Source organism: Populus trichocarpa, chromosome 8 (genome assembly GCF_000002775.5).
Source record: "Populus trichocarpa isolate Nisqually-1 chromosome 8, P.trichocarpa_v4.1, whole genome shotgun sequence".
NCBI lineage: Eukaryota > Viridiplantae > Streptophyta > Magnoliopsida > Malpighiales > Salicaceae > Populus > Populus trichocarpa.
This window is the reverse complement of record NC_037292.2, coordinates 2,838,974-2,862,705: the sequence shown is the minus strand read 5'-3', so window position 1 is coordinate 2,862,705 and position 23,732 is coordinate 2,838,974. Positions and strand designations below refer to the sequence as shown.

The 23,732-nt window shown below is 33.4% G+C and overlaps 3 protein-coding genes and 1 pseudogene across 3 annotated transcripts; 3 read left to right on the top strand and 1 right to left on the bottom strand.

Moving 5' to 3' along the window:
- The first annotated feature begins 4,060 nt into the window (after positions 1-4,060).
- LOC7469794 (60S ribosomal protein L35) lies at positions 4,061-6,064 on the top strand. Its single transcript, XM_002312026.4, has 4 exons — positions 4,061-4,213; positions 4,309-4,444; positions 5,299-5,455; positions 5,792-6,064. The coding sequence occupies exons 1-4, from the start codon at positions 4,210-4,212 to the stop codon at positions 5,864-5,866; spliced, it is 372 nt and encodes a 123-aa protein (XP_002312062.1). The 5' UTR covers positions 4,061-4,209; the 3' UTR covers positions 5,867-6,064.
- A 4,898-nt stretch (positions 6,065-10,962) lies between these two features.
- Positions 10,963-12,982, top strand: LOC7457907 (exocyst complex component EXO70H1). The gene has a single exon (XM_002312025.4). It carries the CDS (start codon positions 11,036-11,038, stop codon positions 12,902-12,904), a length of 1,869 nt encoding a protein of 622 aa, XP_002312061.4. The 5' UTR covers positions 10,963-11,035; the 3' UTR covers positions 12,905-12,982.
- Positions 12,983-13,392: 410 nt separating this feature from the next.
- Positions 13,393-15,309, bottom strand: LOC7469793 (probable pectate lyase 4). The gene is made up of 5 exons (XM_052455054.1): positions 14,999-15,309; positions 14,528-14,879; positions 14,140-14,350; positions 13,926-13,994; positions 13,393-13,727 (listed from the first exon to the last, which is right to left on the bottom strand). The coding sequence occupies exons 1-5, from the start codon at positions 15,123-15,125 to the stop codon at positions 13,503-13,505; spliced, it is 984 nt and encodes a 327-aa protein (XP_052311014.1). The 5' UTR covers positions 15,126-15,309; the 3' UTR covers positions 13,393-13,502.
- Positions 15,310-16,499: 1,190 nt separating this feature from the next.
- On the top strand, positions 16,500-17,953 carry LOC18101381 (3-ketoacyl-CoA synthase 19-like; annotated as a pseudogene).
- Positions 17,954-23,732: the final 5,779 nt, after the last annotated feature.

Genomic DNA, 23,732 nt, shown 5'->3' with positions numbered 1-23,732 from the left:
ATGAAACCAGTTTCGATAAGATCATAAGCTTTTTATATGTTATTATCCATAACTCACCCGAGACGGCGGCAGCTTTGACCTCGTGATTTTTTCTCACTACCTTAATTACTTCACGCTGCATAGACGCGCTTTTATTGCTCTGATACAAAAAAATAAAAATAAAAAATAAAAAATAAAAAGAAGAAGAAGCACGCTTTCAAGGCTTGGAGCCTTGGGGACGGTATTATTAGTATACTAATTTACCAAGGTTGCATCACATAAAGATTTAATCACCGGCACTTCACTCGTTGTATCTGAATTAATGATTGCTTTCTGCTAGTCACAGCGAGGTGAAGTGCTCTGGGCATCAGCTTTTCTAATTGAGGTAAAGATAATTTTTTTGAACAGCAGCTAGATAGTGATGGAGGTTGATGCTAGATCGGTTTTCGTTGGTGATGAAGAAGTCGCTGCAGAGAGAGCTTAGTTTGTTGTAAGATAAACAGACAGTTGCAATGTCAATCTCCAAGATGGTATATGTTATCATTTGTGAATTTGATGGTTGCTTAGATTTGTTGTTTCAAGTAGAAACGGGCAAAGAATTTTAAACTGATGGATTAATGAAACCAGCAGAGCATTGCGTAGAAAATATGAAAGGTAGGTTAGATCTGCTCCCCACTGTGTGCTCGCTTTTTCCACTATTTCGTGACTCAGGTCTTATATTAAATCTATTTTTATTTTAGTTTTTAAAACTATGATTAGTGTATATGTCAATAACAACATCTCGTTATGCTTATTATGTTATATTAATTATTTACTTCCTGTTAAATTCTTAATGTACGATTCAATAAGATCAGCGGCAAATGCCAATCATATATCCAACAACAGTGATAATTGCTTGGCGTTTGCCCCTGATCTTGAGTGTAAGTTCGGTCCACTTCAATCAAAAGTATGGCGAAGGCCAAACCATGGCAGATATAGTTATTAAATGACTACAAGGCTTGCACCATAGAGGATTTAGGAGGAACAGATAAATTGTAATCGTTGGATTTTGTGGAATCCAAACAACGTACGACAAACCGAAATATAAATGTTCGGTTCAAAACAATTGAGGTTTCCGTTTGTTTATCCCTTAATGGAGTATTAGCCGGAGGACTGCAGATCTACTACTCTCTCAAATTTCACTTGAATTACAGACTTGCTCCTCCAAGTCACAGTAAGAATGGCTAATGGCCGTGCGTACATTGAGGGCATTCCTGGCCCCTCAATGATTCTAGGTGGCCATAGCAAATCTATATAGGACATCAAACCACATGTGACTTGTCCAAAACTTTGTTTCCTATGCATTTGGTAGTGATTATATGTTACCGTAATACAAGCCCAATACAGAGATTTGCATGTTGTTTTCTGCTTGGACTGAACGAGGACAACAACCGAAGATAATCCAAGTCTGGATCGGAAGATGTCATCCACGTATTCCAATGAAAAAGCCAAGAGAGAACCGAACAGGGATTGTATCTTCTCACGTCAAAACATCAATCCAACACTAGATAATGTTTCCACACTTTTGTGGACTATCTCTGTTTGAGCGGTTTTCTTGTGTGATATTATGATTTCTACTCCATGGATATCATTGAGGAGATAGGGTCACTAAATCATAAGATTTTGTGGTGCTTGGCTTGTGAACTACTATTTGTCAGCTTCTCTGCAATCATGTCGTTTGGGGCCTCCAATTATTTTCGATGGCACCAATGAGTGAAGTGCCCTGTTCCTTTTCTCCTTTCGAGGTTTCATTTTTAATGTGACAATTCGTTCTCAATACTACCAAAAAAAAAATGAAATTTAGTAATTCTCAATTGAGCATAAATCCCTTCCTTCTTCTTATCAAATTTGTAATCTTCATTTGCAGATTCATTTTACGTGATTTCCCTCGTCGAGGTTATAAGACACGATCACTTCAATGCAGTAGAAGCAGCTAATCAAGATCAAAATAGAATTCCTGTGCAACCAACTAGCATTCATGGTTATCAATTTTCAAAATCAATTTAAAAAACAACTATAATTATATTTTCAAATACTTTTTTAGTTATCCAAAAACCGGTTAATCTAATGAGAAAACCCAAGTTAAAAATGACAAGTCAATTCCATACCAAAACACTCAAATATACAATTAAACAGCAAGAAAGAAAAAATAATGTAGTGTGATTTCTCAATCAACAATGTGTAAGAGCCTGAAACAGCCGGGGTTTTACTCGCTCACCTGAATTCATAATGTGCGTTTTCTAAAAAATAAGGTTTACTTGAATAATAAAAAAAAAATTATCATAGACGGTCCTCTTCGATCCGTTCAACTAAGGTGCTCGCGTGAGAAAAGAAGAGGAAAAGCTATACATGGGCACCTTGTCAAAACTTTGGGTTCAAGGACCAAGATGATAGACTTATCAAAGCCATCATATGATCAAGCCCTCCATTGTTTTTCTTCAATATCGTTGTCAGTGAAGACTTTCATGGCAACCATTAGGAATACAAATTGTGGTGGTTAGCACTTGCCACCACCTGCTGCCAGTTCCTAACCTAATGAAAAAATACTAGAGATCGGATAAGATTTAAGAGGATAGAAAGTATCTTGCATATTCTTTCTTTACCGCGTCTATGTTATTGAATTGATGCAACTTCAAGGGATTCTCTCTCTCGGATTCTTTTTCTCAGAGAGTTGAACATTGGCTCGATATTGTCCTCCTGTCGCTCCAAAATCCCTTGTCTTTTTTCATTCGCACTTGTACATCTCTTAAAGTCTTCGTATAGTTGGTTTAGGTAATTAATAGAGGTAAAACTATCTCATTAATTTTTTTTTCTAGGAATATGACCCAAACAGTAACTTGATGGAGCCATAGATCATTAATTATACTTTATTTAGATATATAAAATTAATCTATTGACCAACGTTCGGCCACTAGTCATTTTTAAAATGTAAAAACGAATATTAATAATGTGATAAATTTTTTAAAAACAATTGCCAACAAAAAACCGACTATAATACACCGGCATACACCGTCTCATAAGAACGAAGACACAATGGCGCATCTAATGACATGATGAAAGGACATGTTTGGCTGTCAAAGGGGTCTGCACGCATCACCCAAATACCACGGACGACACTTATTCGCTAGCGCGTGAACGTGACTTGCCAACATCTTTTCCGAATAAAATAATTGTTTTCTAAAATAGAAAAACCAAAATGTCATTCATTAACCTGAGAATCAAAAGAAAAAATAAACCATAATGAAAGTACACAAACGCCCTATATGTATGCTTTGATTTTTGTCTTTTTACAAAAGTATAGTAGTATTTCTTTGTATTTCAAAGTGCAAAAAACAAAAAAGAAAACTCATAAGTTAACAACTCATTTTTTTTTTACTTTAGGGGTAAATAAGTATTTTAACAATTTTAATGTTTTTAAAAAAACTAAAAAACTCAATAAATTGTCAAATCTAGGGATAAAATCATATTTTTACTGTGAAAAAAATAAAAATACTAACAAACCTCTAAAAAACCTTTTAATGACTAATAGATCGATAATAAAGATCAAAACACCATCAATATCATTATAATTTTTTTTCAACTCAAGAATAAAAAGATAATTTTACTAATTTCACTATAATAACCAATAATAAACTATGTTATAGTGAAAAACTCAAAAAACTTGTTTTTGTCAATGTTCTAGGTATCCCAGAAATAAACTACACAAATATTCACAGCCCGAGTTCACAATCATATTAAATTAAGGCCTAGTAGCGAAATATTCGTCGACCATAGCAAATTTTTTGCTGTAAGAACTCAGTCAAAGACTTGGAAGATCTGAAGAATTCAGTTTTTCAAAAAATCGGAAGCAAACAAGTGCCCTCATGATTGGATCCTGGGATCGCAATCAAATAATTACGTGGCTGGGCCTATAAATACACATATCAAGTTATCAACTGAAAGTATACATATATCGGCCCAACAAATCATTTAAGCTAGACCCATGCTGATAAAATCATCGTTGGCCCAAATCTAATGAAATATTTTCTCGGGAGACTGGGCTAACCTAGTAAACTGAAGACTCGAAACCCAGCCCATTATCTCCTGCGCTCGATAAGTTCCTCAAAACCCTACGCTTATTTAGGGTTTCCGTAACCACCGAGAGGAAACACAGAAAGCCGCACTGCCGTTGCCAGAGAGAGAGACGAAGCAATGGGTAACAAATCAAGAAAATGTCAAATCATTTTATTTTGATTAGGGTTTTGCTATTATTTATTTCGACTTATGATTTATGATTTTTGTGAATGACAGCAAGAATCAAGGTTCATGAGTTGAGAAACAAATCAAAGGCAGATCTTTTGGCTCAGTTGAAGGATCTCAAAGCGGAGCTTGCTCTCCTTCGCGTTGCTAAGGTCACCGGAGGTGCTCCTAACAAGCTCTCCAAGATGTAAACAATCACAATCCCTTCACCTCTCTTTTTCTGCCTCTCCGCGTTTTTTTTTTCACTTAAATGGATTGATTGATGGATCTAGTTCTGTGTTAAGTTTAATGGGTTCTTTTCTTGGTTCGTACTTATGGATTGAGGCAGTGTTGGTTTGTTTTTTTTTTTTTTTTTTTTGAGCTTCCAAGCTGAATTTGCTCTTAGTTATTCGTTTAGGATCGACTTTAAGCTATATCAACGTTCTTTATTGATTTAGGCAGCGTCTGTTGTCATTCTGGGCTGCTTTCTGTAATAAAATCAAAATGAAAATAATTTGTGTTCAAAAAATGTTTAAGTGATTTCAAGTATCTAGCCTGCCATTTTTTTGGGGAGGGGGGGTGATGGTTTTGCTTTTGAAATTCAATATACAAGCAACTTGAACCATCTGTTTTCTTGTTTCCGTGGAAAGAAAAAAATTGAAGGCCTAGTTGCATGACTGTTAAAATCCGGGTTTGGTGTAACCTATTTTGACAATTAAGGTTTTAGTTTTATGAGCTATCAAGTAATGCTTTTTAATAACGCGTAAACTGACTGAAGTTAATAATCTTTGTTTTAGATATTGAATTCGCTAGCAAATATATACAGTGCTTAGTCATCTTTTTGAACAGGAAACTTGACAAGTTTCTACCTCTTTGAAGTGATAAATGAGTTTTTCTACTTTGGAAGTGAAAAATGCCTAGGTCTTATATAGGGCATGCACAGCTACTTCGTGTTTTCTATTTATCTGTAGTTGGTGTGCCTCGTTGATATTGTTTTATTCATTGTTTAAATTGATATTTATGTGTTTTCTTTCTTGTGTTGGGTCTTGATGTGGTGTGCAGCAAGGTTGTGAGGTTGTCCATTGCACAGGTGTTGACTGTTATTTCACAGAAGCAGAAGGCTATATTGAGGGATGCATACAAGAACAAGAAGTTTTTGCCTCTTGATCTGCGTCCCAAGAAGACCAGGGCCATCCGCAGGAGGCTTACTAAGCATCAGGTATCACTTCACCTTTGTTGAACTATTGTTTTATACATGAAACATAAAAGTATTGAGAAGGTGATAACATTACAGATGCGTGCTGGTAAGGATACACAACCAAGTTGGTTAGCACTGGCGTATTAATTAGGAACTCAGGTTTAAAATTGTTAGTGGCATGTTTGATTTGAAATGAGCCTTTAAAGGATCTTAGTTTTTGTACATATCTCATTTTCAATGCCGTAAGAAACAAAATACCGAGCGGTTTGTGGAATTTGTTATTGGTTCCAGCCCCCCCTTTTTAATGTATATATTTATGCCATCTTGCATGACGTCTTGACATGCCTGTTTATGCAGCTATCACTGAAGACTGAGCGCGAAAAGAATAGAGAGATGTACTTCCCAATGAGAAAGTATGCTATTAAGGTGTAGGGTGCATCCATAGCATAGGCTATTTTGATTTCTTTCTTGAACCTATTTTGTTGACAAGTTTTGATTTTGATGGTATTTGTGAACTGGAGCTCCTCTTTTTTTCAATCTATGCTTTTATACTTTTGGAGAGGGTGCATCTCACTCTAACAGAGAAGCTAGATTTATATTGGAATTGCAGCTGAAGAGTATTTCTGTTCATTTGTTTGTGAAATCGCATGCGCAGCCTGTGTTTAGGGTTTGTTCCAAACGTCGCCTGAGCTCTTACAGTTGCAGTAATAAATAATAACTAGGGGTGTAGACGTATAATGGACACTTTATCAAACTAATTATGTAAGAAATTTTGCCAAAATCATATCAAAAATAGATACTTAAAATATATAAAATAGTGAAAAAGAAAGAAAACTACTTTCAAGAAACTCACGTTAAAACATAAAAATATAATAAATTTCAATTGGAACAGCCAAAAAAATCAATATTTATTGAAGAAAAGTTGCATGCAAATCTAACAGGTCGATAATAATTGCAAAGAATGAATATATTTGACATAAAAAAATCTAGATGGTTGTAAATATTATGTTTCAAAGTTCCAATTATTCTCCAGTCTTCATTTCCGTTCTCCAGATCCAGCAAACCATCAGCCCTTTCTCAGGCTCCCGTGTAAGGCCTGTTTGTATTTGAAATTTTTTTATTTTTTTTTAAATTTGTTTTTTAGTATTTTTATATTATTTTAATGTGCTAATATTTAAAATAATTTTTTAAAAATAAAAATATATATTATTTTTATATATTTGTAATTGAAAAAAACAACTGAAAGGGTATGTTTGAGATTCTTAAAAAATTTAAATTTTATTTTATTTTATTTAAAATAAAAAAAATATATATGTTTTTATATTATTTTGATATATTAATGTCAAAAATAATTTTAAAAAAATAAAAAAATTATTAAATAATTTAAATCTTCATTGCTATTATAATTTCAAATAAGCCTAGTTAACTAGGATATGAATGGCGGGGAGGAAATGAGGGAGATAGTGGTGGTGGGCTTACAGTTTTTCTTGGCAGGAGGGAATTAATTCTCTGGGTGATGAAGTTGGCTACGGGTATGGTTGATAATTGCGATGGAAAAAAGGAGAAAAGAAAGGAAGGCTAGGGACGGTGGTAAGGATTTGGTGGAGATGAGGCTGGCTTGTGTGGCTGCTGGACAGTAGGTTTTGGAAGAATGACGATGATTATTATGGGTATTTACTTTAAATTTTAGTGTTATTTTAATTATAACAATATCATTCTATGTAAAAAGAAAAATGCACAATAATAATCTTAAACCGAATGCGGATATTCTTCTTACCCCTCGAATCAATCCCTTGAAACATTGAATTAAAAACGATAGTTTCGGTTAATAATATTGATTTTAGTATTCATATTGTCGTTATTCGAAATTAATCTTGTACGCATGTGATATATGGTCATCTAATCATGTATATATACGAGTCCTATCAAGATAGGCGATAGATCATCTAATCTACTATTTATCAGCACACTTTTCAGTTTTCACAACAAAAAAAAAAAGTTATTTTTTTTATTAGAAGAAGATGACTTTTTTGCTCGTAGTTTAGATGACACGTAAAATTTATAGAGTCCGGCCAAAACTGGGGGGATTGCTCCTTATGGTCAGACATTCCTGCTGCCATGAGGAAGAGCCTCCACCTTTCATTTTATTCTCATTTCAACTCTCTCGATTCTCAAGCTTTGGCGTTGCTTGTGACTAGCGCCTGTCTCCTTTTTATATATATATATATTTCTTCTGTGTATTTATCAAGCAATATCTATATTATTTTTCATGTGCATGAACCCTTATCTAAGGTCGTTAATCTCCTGTAGAATGCCATTCATTTGCCTCCAAAAAATGGGTCAACATGTGTGCTTGGCTTGATATTTGAGATCTCAGAAAGTCAATGATCTCCATAATTTGTAGGTGGAATAAGAGTTCAAACCCCATAAAACAGATGAAAGCTTCCCCAGTTGAAGCAAAACTAGATAAATTCTCATGGTTGCTGAAGAATTGAGGTTGCCCATCAAACTTAAAACGAATTGATATCAGACGTCCCAGTCCTTACGCAATTAACAAGGAAAAAACTCGCCATAGAAGAATCTGCTAAGCAGGAAAAAACTCGCCATTGAATGTATGGTTTTGGAACTGTACAAGATATTTAATTTTGAGAATTTAAAACGATTAAGAAAGTTTGCATCGTGCTATGTATTTGAATGGCAGCTATGTCCCTTCTCCCAAGTCTCAGTCTCTTTTTGCTTGTCACAAACCACCAGGTGCGTTGTTTTTTTTTTTTAGTACTTTGGTCAAAATAATCTGACAGTTTATCATATTCATGAATGCTTATCAAGCATACCGTCTTCTTAGAGAGTATAAACTATCGAATTCAATGACAGTTTCAAATTAATTACACGTCATTTCTTGGTCAAGAGCAAAGACAATCAGAAAAACATTATGGGAAACATTTTAATATAGTTACTTGACCGAGTGGAACCATTGATACCAGTGTGATTTAAGCTAAAATAGTTAAACAATAGAAAGCCGAATCCTTGTTTTGCATGCTTGCAGTCATTTTCCCAGGAAACTTCATGACGTTCGAATAAATCCCATGAAGTTAAAGTAAAAAACAATGCCTCTTCACCTCCACACTTGGAGATCGAATGTTTTGTTAAACTTGAGGACCTAAGAACCTTGACGGTTAATCGAGCCCCGAGGACGTTTATGGCTTAAATTTACAGCTCCATTTGATTTTCAAAGTAGCTAGGTTGATAACCAGGAAGATGTGAACGCTACCATATATCAGAAACATGTGAATAAAAATTAGAGAACAGTACTACTCTGCTGAAACTGATATTTTTAAAGGAAAAGACTTACAAAATTGTGATCGCTTAAATTGATCTATTTGTATATTAACTATAATTTGAAAATGATTAGGAATATATACTTGAGTTCATTCAGAAGATTCGGGTCAAGTCTAGGTTTTGAAAACTAGCTAAATTAAATGGGTTTTTTATTATAGGCAAGAATCGAGCATTAGAGAATCAGTCTAACCCCACTATATATATATATATATATATAGTTTTTCCATGCTGTTTCCAGCTTCCCTTTCTTCTCAACAGGCAATTAAAAAAACCTTTTTGTTTAAAAAATATTAGTCTTAATCCATATCTTCAAAAAATAAAAAATAAAATCACCTTGAATAACATTCAAGTTTGAAATCCTTGCAATAAATATTTCGTCCGAAAAACAACAAATGGTAGGTTGCAGGCGCAGCCCGACTCCAATGGGAGGTTGCAGGCGCAGCCATAGTCACAGCGTCGTTCAAACATATTTTCCCCTGGAGATATCAATAGCAGAGTTCTAAAATGGAGAGTGGGGAGCCAAAGAGTCTCAGCAGATTTCTTGCCCGTCTAGCATGCACTTCACAAGTCATTCGACTATAAAAAAACAAAGAAACTCTGAATAAAGTGTGTTGCTCAAGTCATATTTAAGGTGAAAACCATTTTTCTTCTCCTGTTTAGTTTTCTTTTCCTTTTATAGTTTTTTTTCTTTCTTTTCAGTCAAAAATCGGGAAGAACTAAAAAGAATTAAAAAAAAACAAATAAGAAATGCTCAACTTTATAACTATTTTTCATTAAAAAAAAATCAAAACTATAGTTAATAATAATCATCTTATATCTTATATTTATAATAATTTAACTATAAAATATTAATTTGAATTTCATTCAAATTAAGAATTATCATAAATAAGCTATATATACTTGTTAACTAAAAAGAAAAACTTTTTATATTAGATTTATAATAAAAATAAACAAATTTTATGACACTAAGAAATATAAAAAAGTAAAAATAGAAATTAATGTTTTGTTAAAAGCGTGCATATAAAATAAAAATATCTTACTATAGTTATCATTTTACTTTATTTAAAAAAAAAAAAAAAACAATGGAAGAATTCTAAAGAGAAATTGTCAAGTGTGTTCTCAGAACTCGGTATAAACTTACAAAGCTAGAAAACTAATTTTTCAATTATTCGAAAGACAAATTTTATATTTGAACAAGAAATTCCAATTTATTCCGAATTAATTATTTTTTCAAAAAAACGGAGTCTTTCTCTGTTTTTAAATAGTCTCTCGTTATCTCAAGAAACTCATCATGAACTAATCAATGCCTAAGCTAGCAATAAATAATAGTTTTCTAAACAATAACGGTAGTAGCCAACTGTCTGGTTCTAAGACTGGGTAAGCACGACTTTGCCTGGTAAACTCCCTTTTCTTTATAAAGGAATATAGCAATGAGACTGAACACAAAATAGCAATAAATAAGAGCTTTTTAAAACAAGATTATCGTTGCAATATATATATATATATATATATATATATATATATATATATATATATATATATATATATATATATATATATTCAAAATATCATCAATTAATGAAGAACAAGTCACATTACTGGACTTCAATGATATTGAAAGATTTCATTTCTCTACGAGGGTGTCAATTTCTTTTACATCATAAAATGTGATACCAAAACATTTATTGAAATGAGATAAATCCTCGATAAAGGGGGAGATAAAACCCGAAAAAATGCTAAAGAAATAAAAAATAAATAAATCCAGAATAGACTTGAATTTATTAAAGTAAACAAGAAAGAGAGAGAGTTGAAAACTTGAAAGGGCTGTAGTTGGTGAAACATTAGTATACTCTAAGAGTTTAAGAGCTTGTTTTTATTTTTTAATATTTTTAAAAAATAATATTTTTTAAAAAAAATTATGTTTTTAGATCATTTTAATGTATTGATATTAAAAATAATTTTTAAAAAATAATAAAACAATTATTTTAATACATTTCCAAACTAAAAACATTTTAAAACCATTATTACACCCTCAATCTAGCTTTATCCAACTTAATATACAACTTGTGTCGGTCAATGGTTTCTGGTCTAACAGTGCAAGAAAACAACCTCCTCAATTGGAAACTGAGCAGCTCCTCTTCCCTATATAACCCCCACCCATAACAAACACTCAATAACAACAACCAATAACTGTAAGCTTCCTCCTTGAGTTGAATTACAAACTCTCCTTCCTTACTTTTGAGCTCCCATTTTCAGGGCTCAATGGTTCGGTCAGAGACTCCGAAGAGCGTTGCAGCAACAAGAGGGATGTTAGCCCACTTTTTTGCATCCTCTAAAACACGCTCGTTTTCCTCTTCATTTTCAACCCTTTCCACTCCTTCCTCCTCTTCCCACAAGCTCTCCAAATCCGTGACGGAGGAAACTATAGAAAATGCTGAATTGATCATCACCAAATGGGACCCGAACTCTTCATCTATCACCAGAGTCACCTCCCTCTTCCACGGTAACAGAGATGAAGCCGAAGATTTTCTCTCAAGTGTCAGGGACTTGCGTCGAGCAATGCACACATTAGTCTCTGAGCATTCGACCTCTGTTATGCTTGTGCTTTCTCAGAAACTCATGGAAATGGCCATGGCAAGACTCCAAAAAGAATTCTATCAGATATTGGCTGCAACACGCGATCAACTGGATCCAGAGTCTATTTCAGTTCGATCCCCGGATGGCTCGATCGAAGATGAGAATGAGCTTGGATCGGAAGAAGAGTTCAAAACAGCCGGTGAGTCCATCACTAATGTGGTGAGAGTCGTAGCAGTTGCCATGTCGGATCTCAAATCTATAGCTGATTGTATGATAAGTTCTGGCTACAGCATTGAGTGTGTCAACATATACAAACTTGTCAGAAAATCAGTAGTAGATGAAGGATTGTATCTGCTAGGAATCGAAAAATTCAGGTCTTCTCAAATTCACAAAATGAATTGGGAAGCACTCGAGCATATGATAAAGAACTGGATGAATGCAGTGATTGCTGTAAAAACACTCCTTAGTGGAGAAAAAGCTCTCTGTGATCATGTGTTTTCGGCATCTCAAACAATCAAGGAATCATGCTTTTCTGAGATAACCAAAGGAGCAATAAATCTATTTAGATTTCCAGTGCATGTAGCTAAGTGCAAGAAATTGCCAGAGAGGATTTTCCCACTAATGGAACTCTACGAAGCACTCTCTGATCTCCAGCCAGAGGTAGAGTTGATTTTCAACTCTGAATCAACCTCAGATATTAAACTGCAAGTTGTTTCATCACTACATGGACTTGGCGAGTCAATCCGTGCCCTTCTTTCTGACTTTGTATCAACAATTCAAAACGACTCGTCAAAAACTCTAATCGTGGGTGGTGGGATTCACCCACTGACCCAAAAGGTTACGAGTTACATATCTTCACTTGCAGATTACAGCAGGATTCTCTCTGACATTGTTTCCGATTCTCCACCACCAAGGAATACAGCTTTGCCTGAAGCTTACTTCGAGAGTCCAACCTCTGATTCCGGTTTAACACCAGCAGTTTCAGTGCACCTAGCTTGGCTCATATTCGTCCTTTTATGCAAGCTTGATAGGAAAGCAGAAGTGTACAAAGATATGTCCTTGTCATACCTATTCCTAGCTAACAATGTTCAGAATGTCCTCGACAAGGTATGTACGACTCACCTTAACGTGCTTCTCGGTGAAGATTGGGTGTTCAAGCATGCCAAGAAGGTTATACAATATGCTTCCACCTATGAAACAATGGCATGGGGTAAGGTATTCTCATCTCTACCAGACATAAATTCTCCACCACTATCACCTGAAGAAGCAAAGGAATGCTTTCAGAGGTTTAACGCAGCTTTTGAAGAAGCGTACAAGAAACAGGTATCATGGGTTGTGCCAGATAGGAAGTTGAGGGATGAATTGAAGGTGTCAATTGCGAAGGAACTTATACCAGCATACAGAGAGTTTTATGACACGCACAGGATGATGTTGCGGGAGAATAATTTTGAGATGTTTGTAAGGTTCACGCCTGACGATCTTGGGAATTACATCGCACATTTGTTTCATGGAACTGCCCTTTCAGGCAGCTCCCCACCTCCTACTCCGCGATAATGTAAATCCAAGTGAAATCATATAATAAATACATTTCAAAAACACCATTATAGAATCTATTAACTTCCTTTCCAATCATGTCTTTTTGTGAATTTCGTACGGTAGAATAGGCAGTCAGCCAATGCCGCAGAAAATTAACTATAATCCCTTTGAATTTCTTCTCCTATTCTGCACAGATGTTGATTTTATTTGCAGTTTGCAAACAGGTATATCAGAATGATTATTTTTAGCTGACAAAATATGGCTAAATATCCAAATAGGTGAAGCACATATACAGATTTCAACTGAAAATTTTTAAATATGAATGAAGGGTATAGATCAAGTTGAAAGTCAACGAACCTGTGAAGATATCAGCTACAATATCAGTCAACCAGGGGAAAAAAATGCAAAAGCCAAAGCCAACCTGGGTAAGTTTGAGGATGTCTAAGTTGACTGACCACGTTTTAGAACAAGATTTTAAAGTTTGATATATATCTAAGATCAAGGAATTTGTAACCCAGCATTACCTTTTTTACTTGACACATCAGTATATGTTTTTGTTGGTCGAAATCACAAACAGATATAAAGCTCGAAAATACATATGGAACTACGCAACTATCTACATCCCTGCTGGTCGAGGAATAGATTGCCAACCAGTGCAGATTTGGAGGACATCTTTCAGAGAATCCAAGGGGGACTCCAGGGTCCAAGTTGGATAATATTCACCTGGATGGAACACACAGTTTTCTCCTACACCTTGTAATAAGCATGATTGAGCTCCATTCAGCAATACATCTCCTTCAGATCTTATTAAACCAGAACTAGCCCCTTGTCTGTCTGCTGCCTGTGAATCATTACACACAAGTGAAAGAAAAACAATCCGGAATGAGGAACCCGATGTAATATGCAAAGAAACCTATTTGACATAGAATAGATTTCATTCGGCAGATACTGATCTGCAATATTCTAGACGAAAGCATTCAGGTTACTCGACTAAAAATAAAAGGCCTGAGGTATAATAAGTAAAAGAGCATCACATTACCTTTTCTGTGTAAAATTCAAAAGTCTTTTTCTTCTGTCCTGCTTCATATATATTGCATTGAGAATATATCTGATGAAACGCAATAGAATGAGACTACAATTTAGAAGCTGCATATCCTGCTGCAAATCGTTGGTCTAACCTTTATATGAAAACACACACACACACACACACACACATGCTTAATCACAACAAAGCACCGTTCTCCTTTTCCTACCTGGGCTTCTACACTTGCACAAACAGCATAAATTCCCCAATTCCTTGTATAGTTGTTGTACAAATGAACTTTCCCGTATCTAAGACGCGGATGTCTTTGCCTTGTTCCATTAAAAAAACAATGATGAATTGTCACTCTTATGCATCTATCACCAACATGAGATGCATCTGCTCCAATCAGCATTGTCTTGTCATGTTGTGCAAAATAACACCTAGTACAACATCAACAAAAAAAGGAAAAAACCCTTCATAATCCAACATTAGCAAACAAGGATTAAATAACCTTTCAAAAAAGAAAATGCCTTGTCAATCTTCTTCTTCTAAAAACACAAGAAGTCGAAAGGAATAAAAAAATAAGAATCCTGCATTTAAGAAATGGGAAAACTTACCTTGAAACAGTGATATCAGTGCTTTGTCTGGTAATATCAATAAGACCATCATCATAATCACGAAGACTACATCGATCAATCCAAATATGTCTAGAATTAGGCTTTATTTGGATGCCATCAATATCATGTCCTCTACCACCTTCAAATTCAAGGTTACAGACAATTACGTGTTCACATTCTTTCAATCTTAATCCTTTTCCTGCAACCTTAATTCTTTGACCTCTGCCATCTATTGTTTTATAAGATGACACGCTTAATTGTGACACAAGATTAATTGTACCAGAAACCTCGAAAACAATCCACAATGGTTCTTGTCTCCTGCAACCCTCACGTAGTGATCCTGGCCCATCATCTAAAAAACAACATGAACATATATAATTCGATTATTTTAAGGTTGTTAATGAAGGATTAATTAATTTTTTTATCAAGGAAACGATTGATTGGAAAAGAAAGTTTGAGAGGAGAAAAGACCAGCCAAGGTGGTGACAGAGTAGAGAGGATCGTGGAGGCCACCGATGGAGAACCGGCCAAACCCTTCTGCTCGACCGGCCATGGCTCTCAAGCTGGAATCCACGTCAGCGTAAGGCAGCGTGGCCATTTGCTTTTTCTGCTTTGTTCGTTGCTTATGGAATTGAGAACTTTGTTTTCGTTTATTAGTCGGCAGGAATATTCGAAGCTGAACAGTTTATTAACAGCATGTACGGCGTTTTATAAAAATTTAATTTTATTTATTTAAAATTAATTTGTTTTTAGATTATTTTAATATATTAATATTAAAAATATTTTTTAAAAAAAAATATATATATTATTTTAATATATTTTTAAATAAATAATACTTTAAAAAATAAATAATACTTAAAAAAAAAACCCAATTAACGGAATTACCTTTGAGAGGTCAAGTTTAACATTTTGACACGTCGTGGATTGCTTTATTTGCCCTTTTCTTTCTTTCTTTCTCTCTTTGTTTTTTTCCCCAATTAGGGCCCCGAGACCCAAAATTGGGTGGGGGTGAAGTGTCAAACCTTGGGCCTGCAATCACCATTGACCCAGCAGAGGCCAGCAAGCTGTTAATGAGACTTCTGCGACCCAAGTAGGCCAGGTTTGACCCGCGAATCGTGAAAAATAAGGATGTAATATACAATAAAGGAAGCCCAAAAGTGACTAGCTAGACAGGCTCACGTTGCTTATCTGCTGGTGAGCGGGGCTGCAATTTTCTAGCCCTCCCCCTCCTGGCACGAGCTTTGTACATGTTAAGTGCTTAAGTGGTCAAGAACAGGGTTGTCAGAGACCTCCGTCCTGCTCATTAATTTATCTCGAACAAAATTGCAGCTTCATCAACCTCATTTATGGCATTTATTGTCTCTAGCTATAAAAAGGCTGTTGTGAATGCGATAGGCAAAGGGTTTTTTTTTACCAGCCTTAAACTTTCCGTGGATTGGTGCAATGTTTACGGCTTTGCCCCGGCAATCTCAAATCCTGGCAGGCTGTGGCTGTGGCTGTGGCTGTGCAGCAATACTTAAGCAACCAAGTTGTAATTGGCAGTTTTCTGTAATTATTAATTTTAATAATTTGGGACTTGCTGATCAAGACAAAATAAGAACAATGCTATAAGAAATCGCCTACTTCGTGCGTATAAAACCATTCTTGTTGCATGTGAAATCGTGGACGATGGTTTCAGCTTGTAAATGTCAATTATCCGGTCCATTTGTTTAGTACTTTGCTATAGGCCTGCCCCCAAACAATGGCTCTGGCGTGCATATCTACAACTTCAATTTACTGTCTGTAACAATTCGTGGAGGTTGTTGAGAGATTTTTCTTTCAACAATCCCAAGTTTTGACTGAACCAGCAAGCAGATAGACATGTGGGGTTGCACACAACTCACGTGACCTACAAATAGCTCTATAAAAACACAGAAGTCCTATAGCTCTGATGTATACACGCTCACCATTTAAAACTGATTTCTTCCTCCCAATGGAGCCGATCATGATATTTTGCCTTCTCTTCTTCATTATTTTCTGCCTTCGTAAGTTGGTTTTTCAGAAGAGAGAAGCCTGCTGCTATATGATGGCTTATGAATGCTACAAAGCTCCATAGGATAGGAAGCTTGACACAGACACTTGTGCAAGAATAGTCCTCAGAAATAAGAACCTGGGGCTACAAGAATACAAATTTCTCTTAAAAACTATTGTTAGCTCGGGCATTGGTGAAGAAACGTATGGCCCTAGAAACGTTATCTCAGGCCAAGAGGATTCTCCGACCCTGAAAGACTCCATTTCGGAAATGGATGGCCTCATCTTTGACACGCTCGACAAGCTATTTGCCAAAACAGGAATTTCTCCATCGGAAATTGACGTACTTGTTGTCAATGTTTCTTTGTTCTCTCCTGCACCTTCTCTGACAGCTCGAGTAGTTAATCGTTACAAGATGAGATCAAACGTTAAAACTTTCAACCTCTCCGGAATGGGCTGCAGTGCAAGCATTGTAGCCATTGATCTGGTGCAACACTTGTTCAAGTCATACAAGAATGCCTTCGCTATTGTTGTGAGTACAGAATCATTAGGTTCAAATTGGTACCAAGGCAAAGAAAAATCCATGATGCTCTCAATCTGCCTCTTCCGTTCAGGAGGTTGCTCAATGCTATTCACAAACAACAGTGCTTTAAAACATCAAGCTATCTTCAGATTGAAACATGTCGTGCGTACGCATCTTGGCTCAAACGACGAGGCCTACGGATGCTGCATACAAGTAGCAGATGACCTTGGCTACAAAGGTTTTCTCCTTACTAGAAGCCTTAAAATATCTGCTGCTAAGGCTCTTGCTGCGAATCTTCGTGTCTTGTTACCTAAAATATTACCACTAAGTGAACAACTTCGCTATGTTTATGTATCTCGTCAACAGAACAAAACCAAAAGGAACAGTCTTCAAGAAATGGGAGCAGGCTTGAATCTGAAGACTGGAGTGGACCCTTTCTGTGTACACCCAGGTGGAAGGGCAATTATAGATGAGGTTGGGAAAAGTTTAAGCCTCAGTAATTATGATCTCGAGCCAGCTAGAATGGCACTTCATCGATTTGGCAATACATCAGCTGGTGGCCTTTGGTATGTTTTAGCCTACAGGCTAAGCAGAGGCTTAAGAAAGGTAATAAAATACTAATGATCAGTCTTGGCGCAGGTTTCAAGTGCAACAACTGTGTTTTCGAGGTAATGAGGGACCTGAAGGATGCCACTGTTTGGAAAGACAGCATAGAGCCATAGACCAATACCCTCCAGAAACCAGTAAACCACTGTCAACCCATTCATTGAAAAGTATAGTTGGGTCAATGACGAATATCTCAGCTTTGTTAGATTTCAATAGATGCTAGGCCTGCCTAGATTTTTCCATTTTTCTTCCAACATTCTTCACATAATTTGTGTTTTTTTTTTTATATCATCGTGTTTTATACATGTTTTTTTTTAAATCCAAGTTTAAAAAGGAACAAAAGGAGATAATGACTCAATATATTAAAACCAAGCTCTTCTTAATTTAATGTAATATTTTATCCTCTACACAATACTTATTAAAAAAAGGGACTAATAATCACTTGTCAAATGCATATTAAAAAATCATCAAAAAATAATAAAAAAGGGACTAATAATCACTTGATGTTTTTTCAAGTCTTTTTTTTAAGTAGGATGTATTTTTAAAATGAATTTAAAAACAGAAACTACCTACTCTCAAACACATAATAATAGATGACATACAAATAATTTTCATGCTTGTATCTATTGATCTCGATTATATCATATCAAAACTTAATATTTATGCATGATTATGTTTGATGTAAGATATTTATATTTATTTCTTAATGCTTATTTGATATATATTAAAGGGATATTACAAGGATAATTGCCTATACCCGTAAAAAAAAAACAATCTTTATCCAAAAAGCCTATCAAAATATTTTTGTATTTATTTATCTTTTAAAAAAATCTTAATACCAAAGAACTCAAATATCTAACTCTTACTTAATACCATAAACTAATTTGGCTTTCTTCATACGAAAACAAACATATTTTAAGCTTTTAAAATTGAAAAAAAAATATTAATAGGTTTTATTTATGAAAAATTCAGAAAGTTATATCTCTATAATATTATATGACATATATAGTTATATTTTATAAAATAAGCTATATATGAATATAGGATATAATAAAAAAAATTCATCATTATACTTTTAAGATTTTATTCTCTTATTGTAAGTGATTAAATATTTATATTTAATATTTTTTATATATTAGATAAATTTGAAAAAAAATTAATTCATTAATAAATTATTTTTCAGTTTATTTTCTATAACATAATCAAATACTGGAAAGTATTTTCGAGTTTATTTTCTATAAATTACTAAATATAAAAAATAATTTATTTTTTAAGAATTTATTTTTCTTGAAAACTACTTTTCATAAGAAAATTACTTTACTACAAGCAAAATAGACTTGAAGGAGTTCAGAGGTTACCTATCCGCCTGGCTTTTAGACCAGCACATAGAAGAGCGAGGATGCATCAATTTATCTAGTTCAAATTGGATGGATCGTCAACTACAGGAAGGCCTGTGAGATTCTTCATCTTCTGTGTATTGGAACAAGTTTTCCAAATACTAGCTAGCTGCTATTTATTTTGAAAAAAATCTTTCGGCATGAATTCAACGAATCTTGAGGACCTCATATCGAACTGAAAAAATCTTACAAGTTCAAGATTGGTTTGACTAGCGAGAGGATCGTCAACTACAAATGAGGAACGTGGAAGTTAAAGAATTAATTCAATTAAAATTTTAAATTATTAAATATAATTTATTTTATTTTCTAATATATTTTTACTTTGTCATTAAGTGAGAATGATAATATTAAAAATCATGATAATTTAATTATTAAAACTTTGATATTATCTTAAATAACTAATTTATCTCAAAAACTTATATTATTAAATAAAATTTAAAATATAATTTATATTATTTTTTAACATAAATTACTCGTAGTCATACATCAATGCATACACGTGATTTTCACCAACTTCCACTCGTACAGTCAACTGAGAAATAATTGATCTCAGTTGGACAACAAAACTCTGGCTTGCTCTTTTCCTTCAGTACTTGTTGTTCACATCGTTTTCCTCCTTCATTTCCTGGTTCTCAGTAACAGTCCCTCCCTCGCAATCATAATATTCATTCTTTTCTCTTGAAAAGTACTAATTTCCCAACAAAATTCCAATTAACACGTACCAGTATCAGTAATCAACTTATTTAGCAGAACCCTTGAGCACCAGGCCTAAAGTACGTCAACTTTTTTTTATCTTGGCCAAAATCAGAAACTAATTTCACAGAAATTGTTGGGTCTGAAATGTGTTCTTGGGTAGTATACACACTTGTATTGAATAAACAAATTTGACGGAGGACTAGTTAATTTGATAGAGATATAGAAAAGCTATGATGGGAAGATCCCACGTTGGAAGGAAGCTTCGCATCGCCATTTCAATATAAGAGAGAACAGGAGCTCGGCTGTCATCATGGAGTCATGCAGTAAACAGAAAGCAAGCTACTTTATTGCCTTTAGCAAAAGGATACTCATCATGGCATGCATACGCCAATTTTTGAAGGTTCCTCGTTCTGTGAAGGCCCCTGTTAATTTGAAATGTTAAATTCTTCCAGTATCGGCTGGCTGAGGTGAGTTTTTGCAGTTTTTAGGTGTTCCAGTTCGACACGAAACTTGTCCTTGGCCAACAGAAGCTCAAAAACCTCTGGTTTCATGAATCCCTTTACCTTGCATTATCTGCAAGGACAGAATTATTCACGTTTCTGTAACATTGTGCATTTATTTATTTAGTGAGCTTTCCGGATTTATTTTAATTCTGGGAAAATAGAGGTTTAGTTTAGCTAAACTATAAATTAGAGAATAAAAACAACCAAAGATATATTTAATCATGCTTTTCACCCGTGACAAAATGGACTAACTTTTGTGCTGTAAATCTTTAGCATTAAAATAATATTTGAGAGTATGATAATAGTTATTTTTCAAAGTATTTTTATTTAAAAATATGTTAAAATAATATTTTTTTTATTTTTAAAAAGTTATTTTTTACAACAGCACATAAAAACGTTTTGAAAATACCAAAAAAATTAATTTAAAGTAAAGAAAAAAAATTAAAAACGAAAAAATAAATCTAACAAAAACATAAATATATTTTTTTATTTATAATTATGGATTGAAATAGGAAAATGATATCATAATAATATTATAAATTTAACATGTTAATCCGAATAAGTTTGATCCTTTTTTTTTTCATGGTTAGTTTTATTACTAGTTTTTTTGGGATAATATCTAAAAACAAGGTATAAATATTAAATACTTGTCAATTAACCTAATTCTAAAATAAACCTTATCTCAAGTTCACATTAACTACAATAGAAAGCGCAACTCTAAGTAAAAAGATTAAAATTGTATTTGTTATCACCTCGGCTAAGGATTTACTATTTATCAGAAAAAAAGTTAATAAATATCTATGTTAAAGAATATATAAATTATATCTTAAAATTTTATTTAATAGCTAAAGCTATTGGTTTAAAATAATTCTCTGACATGATATCAAAACATTGATAACCAAATAGTCACGAGCTCGAATTTCACTATCCCTATTTATTTGATAAAAATTAAGTATAAGATAGTGTGAGTCTATGTAAGTTTCAAGCATAAATAACTTTTATTTGAGGATGTGTGTTAAAAAATAATATAAATCATATCTTAAAACATCACTTAATAATTTAAATTATTAAATTAAAATGATTCTTTTACAACCCAGATCCACTCTCTTACTTTCTAAAGGTGAAATCGTTATCATAGATCATAAATTAGGCCTTGTTTGTTTCCAGGAATTCATTTTCCTAGAAACCATTTTCCCCACTTTCCCATGTTTGGCAACTATAAGAAAAATTAGTCAAAGGAATTCAAATTCTGGTTAAAGAAAAATAATACACTTGATGCCAGGAAAGTGTTTTCCTTTCCTTATTCTAAGGAAAACACTTTCCTTTTCTTTGTTCACAAAACATGTAAACGTTTATGACTTTTGATGATTTCTTTGTTTTCTTAGGGGGGGTGGGCCAGCATCCAAACATAAGGACTTTATAAATCATTTTATTGTAATTACAAGACATTTTTGTTTCTAAATTAAATTAAATAATTGGTTCTAGTGACGAAAAATTAAAATTAAAATAGTTGTTAATCTAATGTAATATTTTATCCTCTACACAATACTTATTAATAAAAAAGGACTAATAATCACCTATCAAATACATATTAAAAAAATCATATTAGAATATTAAAGGGATATTATAGGGATAATTGCCTATACCTGAAAAAAAAAACAATCTTTATCCAAAAAACCCATCAAAATATTTTTATATTTATTTATCTTTTTTAAAAAATCTTCATATCAAAAAACTCAAATATCTAACTCTTACTTATACCATAAGTTATTTTGGCTTTCTTCATATGAAAACAAACATATTTATAAAATAAGCTATATATGAATATAGGATATAATAAAAAAATTTCATCATTATACTTTTAAGATTTTATTTTTTTATTGTAAGTGATTAAATATTTATATTAAATATTTTTTATATATTAGATAAATTTGAAAAAAAAATAAATTCATTAATAAATTATTTTCCAGTTTATTTTCCATAACATAACCAAACACTGGAAAGTGTTTTCCAATTTATTTTTCATTACATTACCAAACATTGGAAAATACTTTCCCGGAATTCACTTTCCTCGAAATTCATTTTCCAAAAAGAAATTATCTTCCTGCAAACAAATGAAGCCTTAATTTACATCAAAATCATAGGAAAAGGAACTTTTAACAAGAAACCAACTTTCCTTTTTCCACTTGTTCTATAGCCTGCCACAGCATTTTGTGAGAAGAATTTTTAAATTTGGAATTACGTTGTCAAAATGCCAACGATGATAACACTGAAAGAAACTAGACTTCGAAAGTGATAAATCGACATGCTTTTCTTTTTTACCTGAATTCTTTATTTTAAAGAAAGTAGAGGAATGATGATAATTCAATATTTTTGTGCTCGTCTTATGAATAGATTTGACAAGCTCTTATATGCAATAATTTTAAACTCAATAGAGCGTTAAGCTAAGATATTTAAAAAGTTTAATGAGCTATCAAACCTATTATTATTAGATTTAAAAATGATTGGGACAAAGTAACGTGTTTTTAAAAAAATTATTTATTTATTTATTGTTAAAATTTAATATAGTTTATATGTTTTGGATCGTTTTGATGTGCTAATGTTAAAAATAATTTTTACAAAATAAAAAAACATCATTAACATATATTTCGGCACAAAAAGTTATTTGAAAAGCAACCACTACCATATTGCCAAACATACTCTAATATCAAGTAATGAGCCCAAGCAATGAGCCAAAATATATACAAGTCTAATAAGATGTCAAACCCTGTTCTTGAGCTTAGTCAAGTGCTAAGCCCAAACATGTATGGATCGAGCTACCAAACCTAATATCTTTAAATTTAGTTAAGTGTCGAGTCCAAGTACTCGTGACTCTGAGAATCTTGTTAGACATGTTGGATCACAAAATTTTAATGAGTTATAAATATATTTTTTTGACACAATAATTAATATTAAATGCTATGATTGAAATATAAATTTTTAGTATTGTTCTTTGCCAAAAGATCAGAATTATGAATTATAAAAACTTACTGAGTCATTGAAATAAAGGGTTTCTTGATCTCCATTATTAACTAAATATTTATTTTTAGAATGTTTTTCTGAAATATCATGAGCTTTTTTTAAAAAAATATATTTATTTTAACATTAAAAATTTCTTAAATTCACCGTAAACAGACCTTAGATATAATCCGGTAACGGAGTTACTTGGATTTTTGGGTCAGTTGCCGTTGCTTGCTACCAAAATTCATCACTCACAATACTGTACCCCGATTCCCGCCCTGACGATGGTCATCAAAAATTATTTTCCACTCTGGTGCATCGTAAATGTGCTCCAGCTATGGATTTCTTTATACGCGAGTATGGACTTTATTTGCCAAGCTTAATTTCCTGTCCTATCACATTTACTCTTATTTGACGACAGGAAAATTTGGAGCTTCAGGGCCCAGTAGTCCTGCATAAAGTTTGTGCTG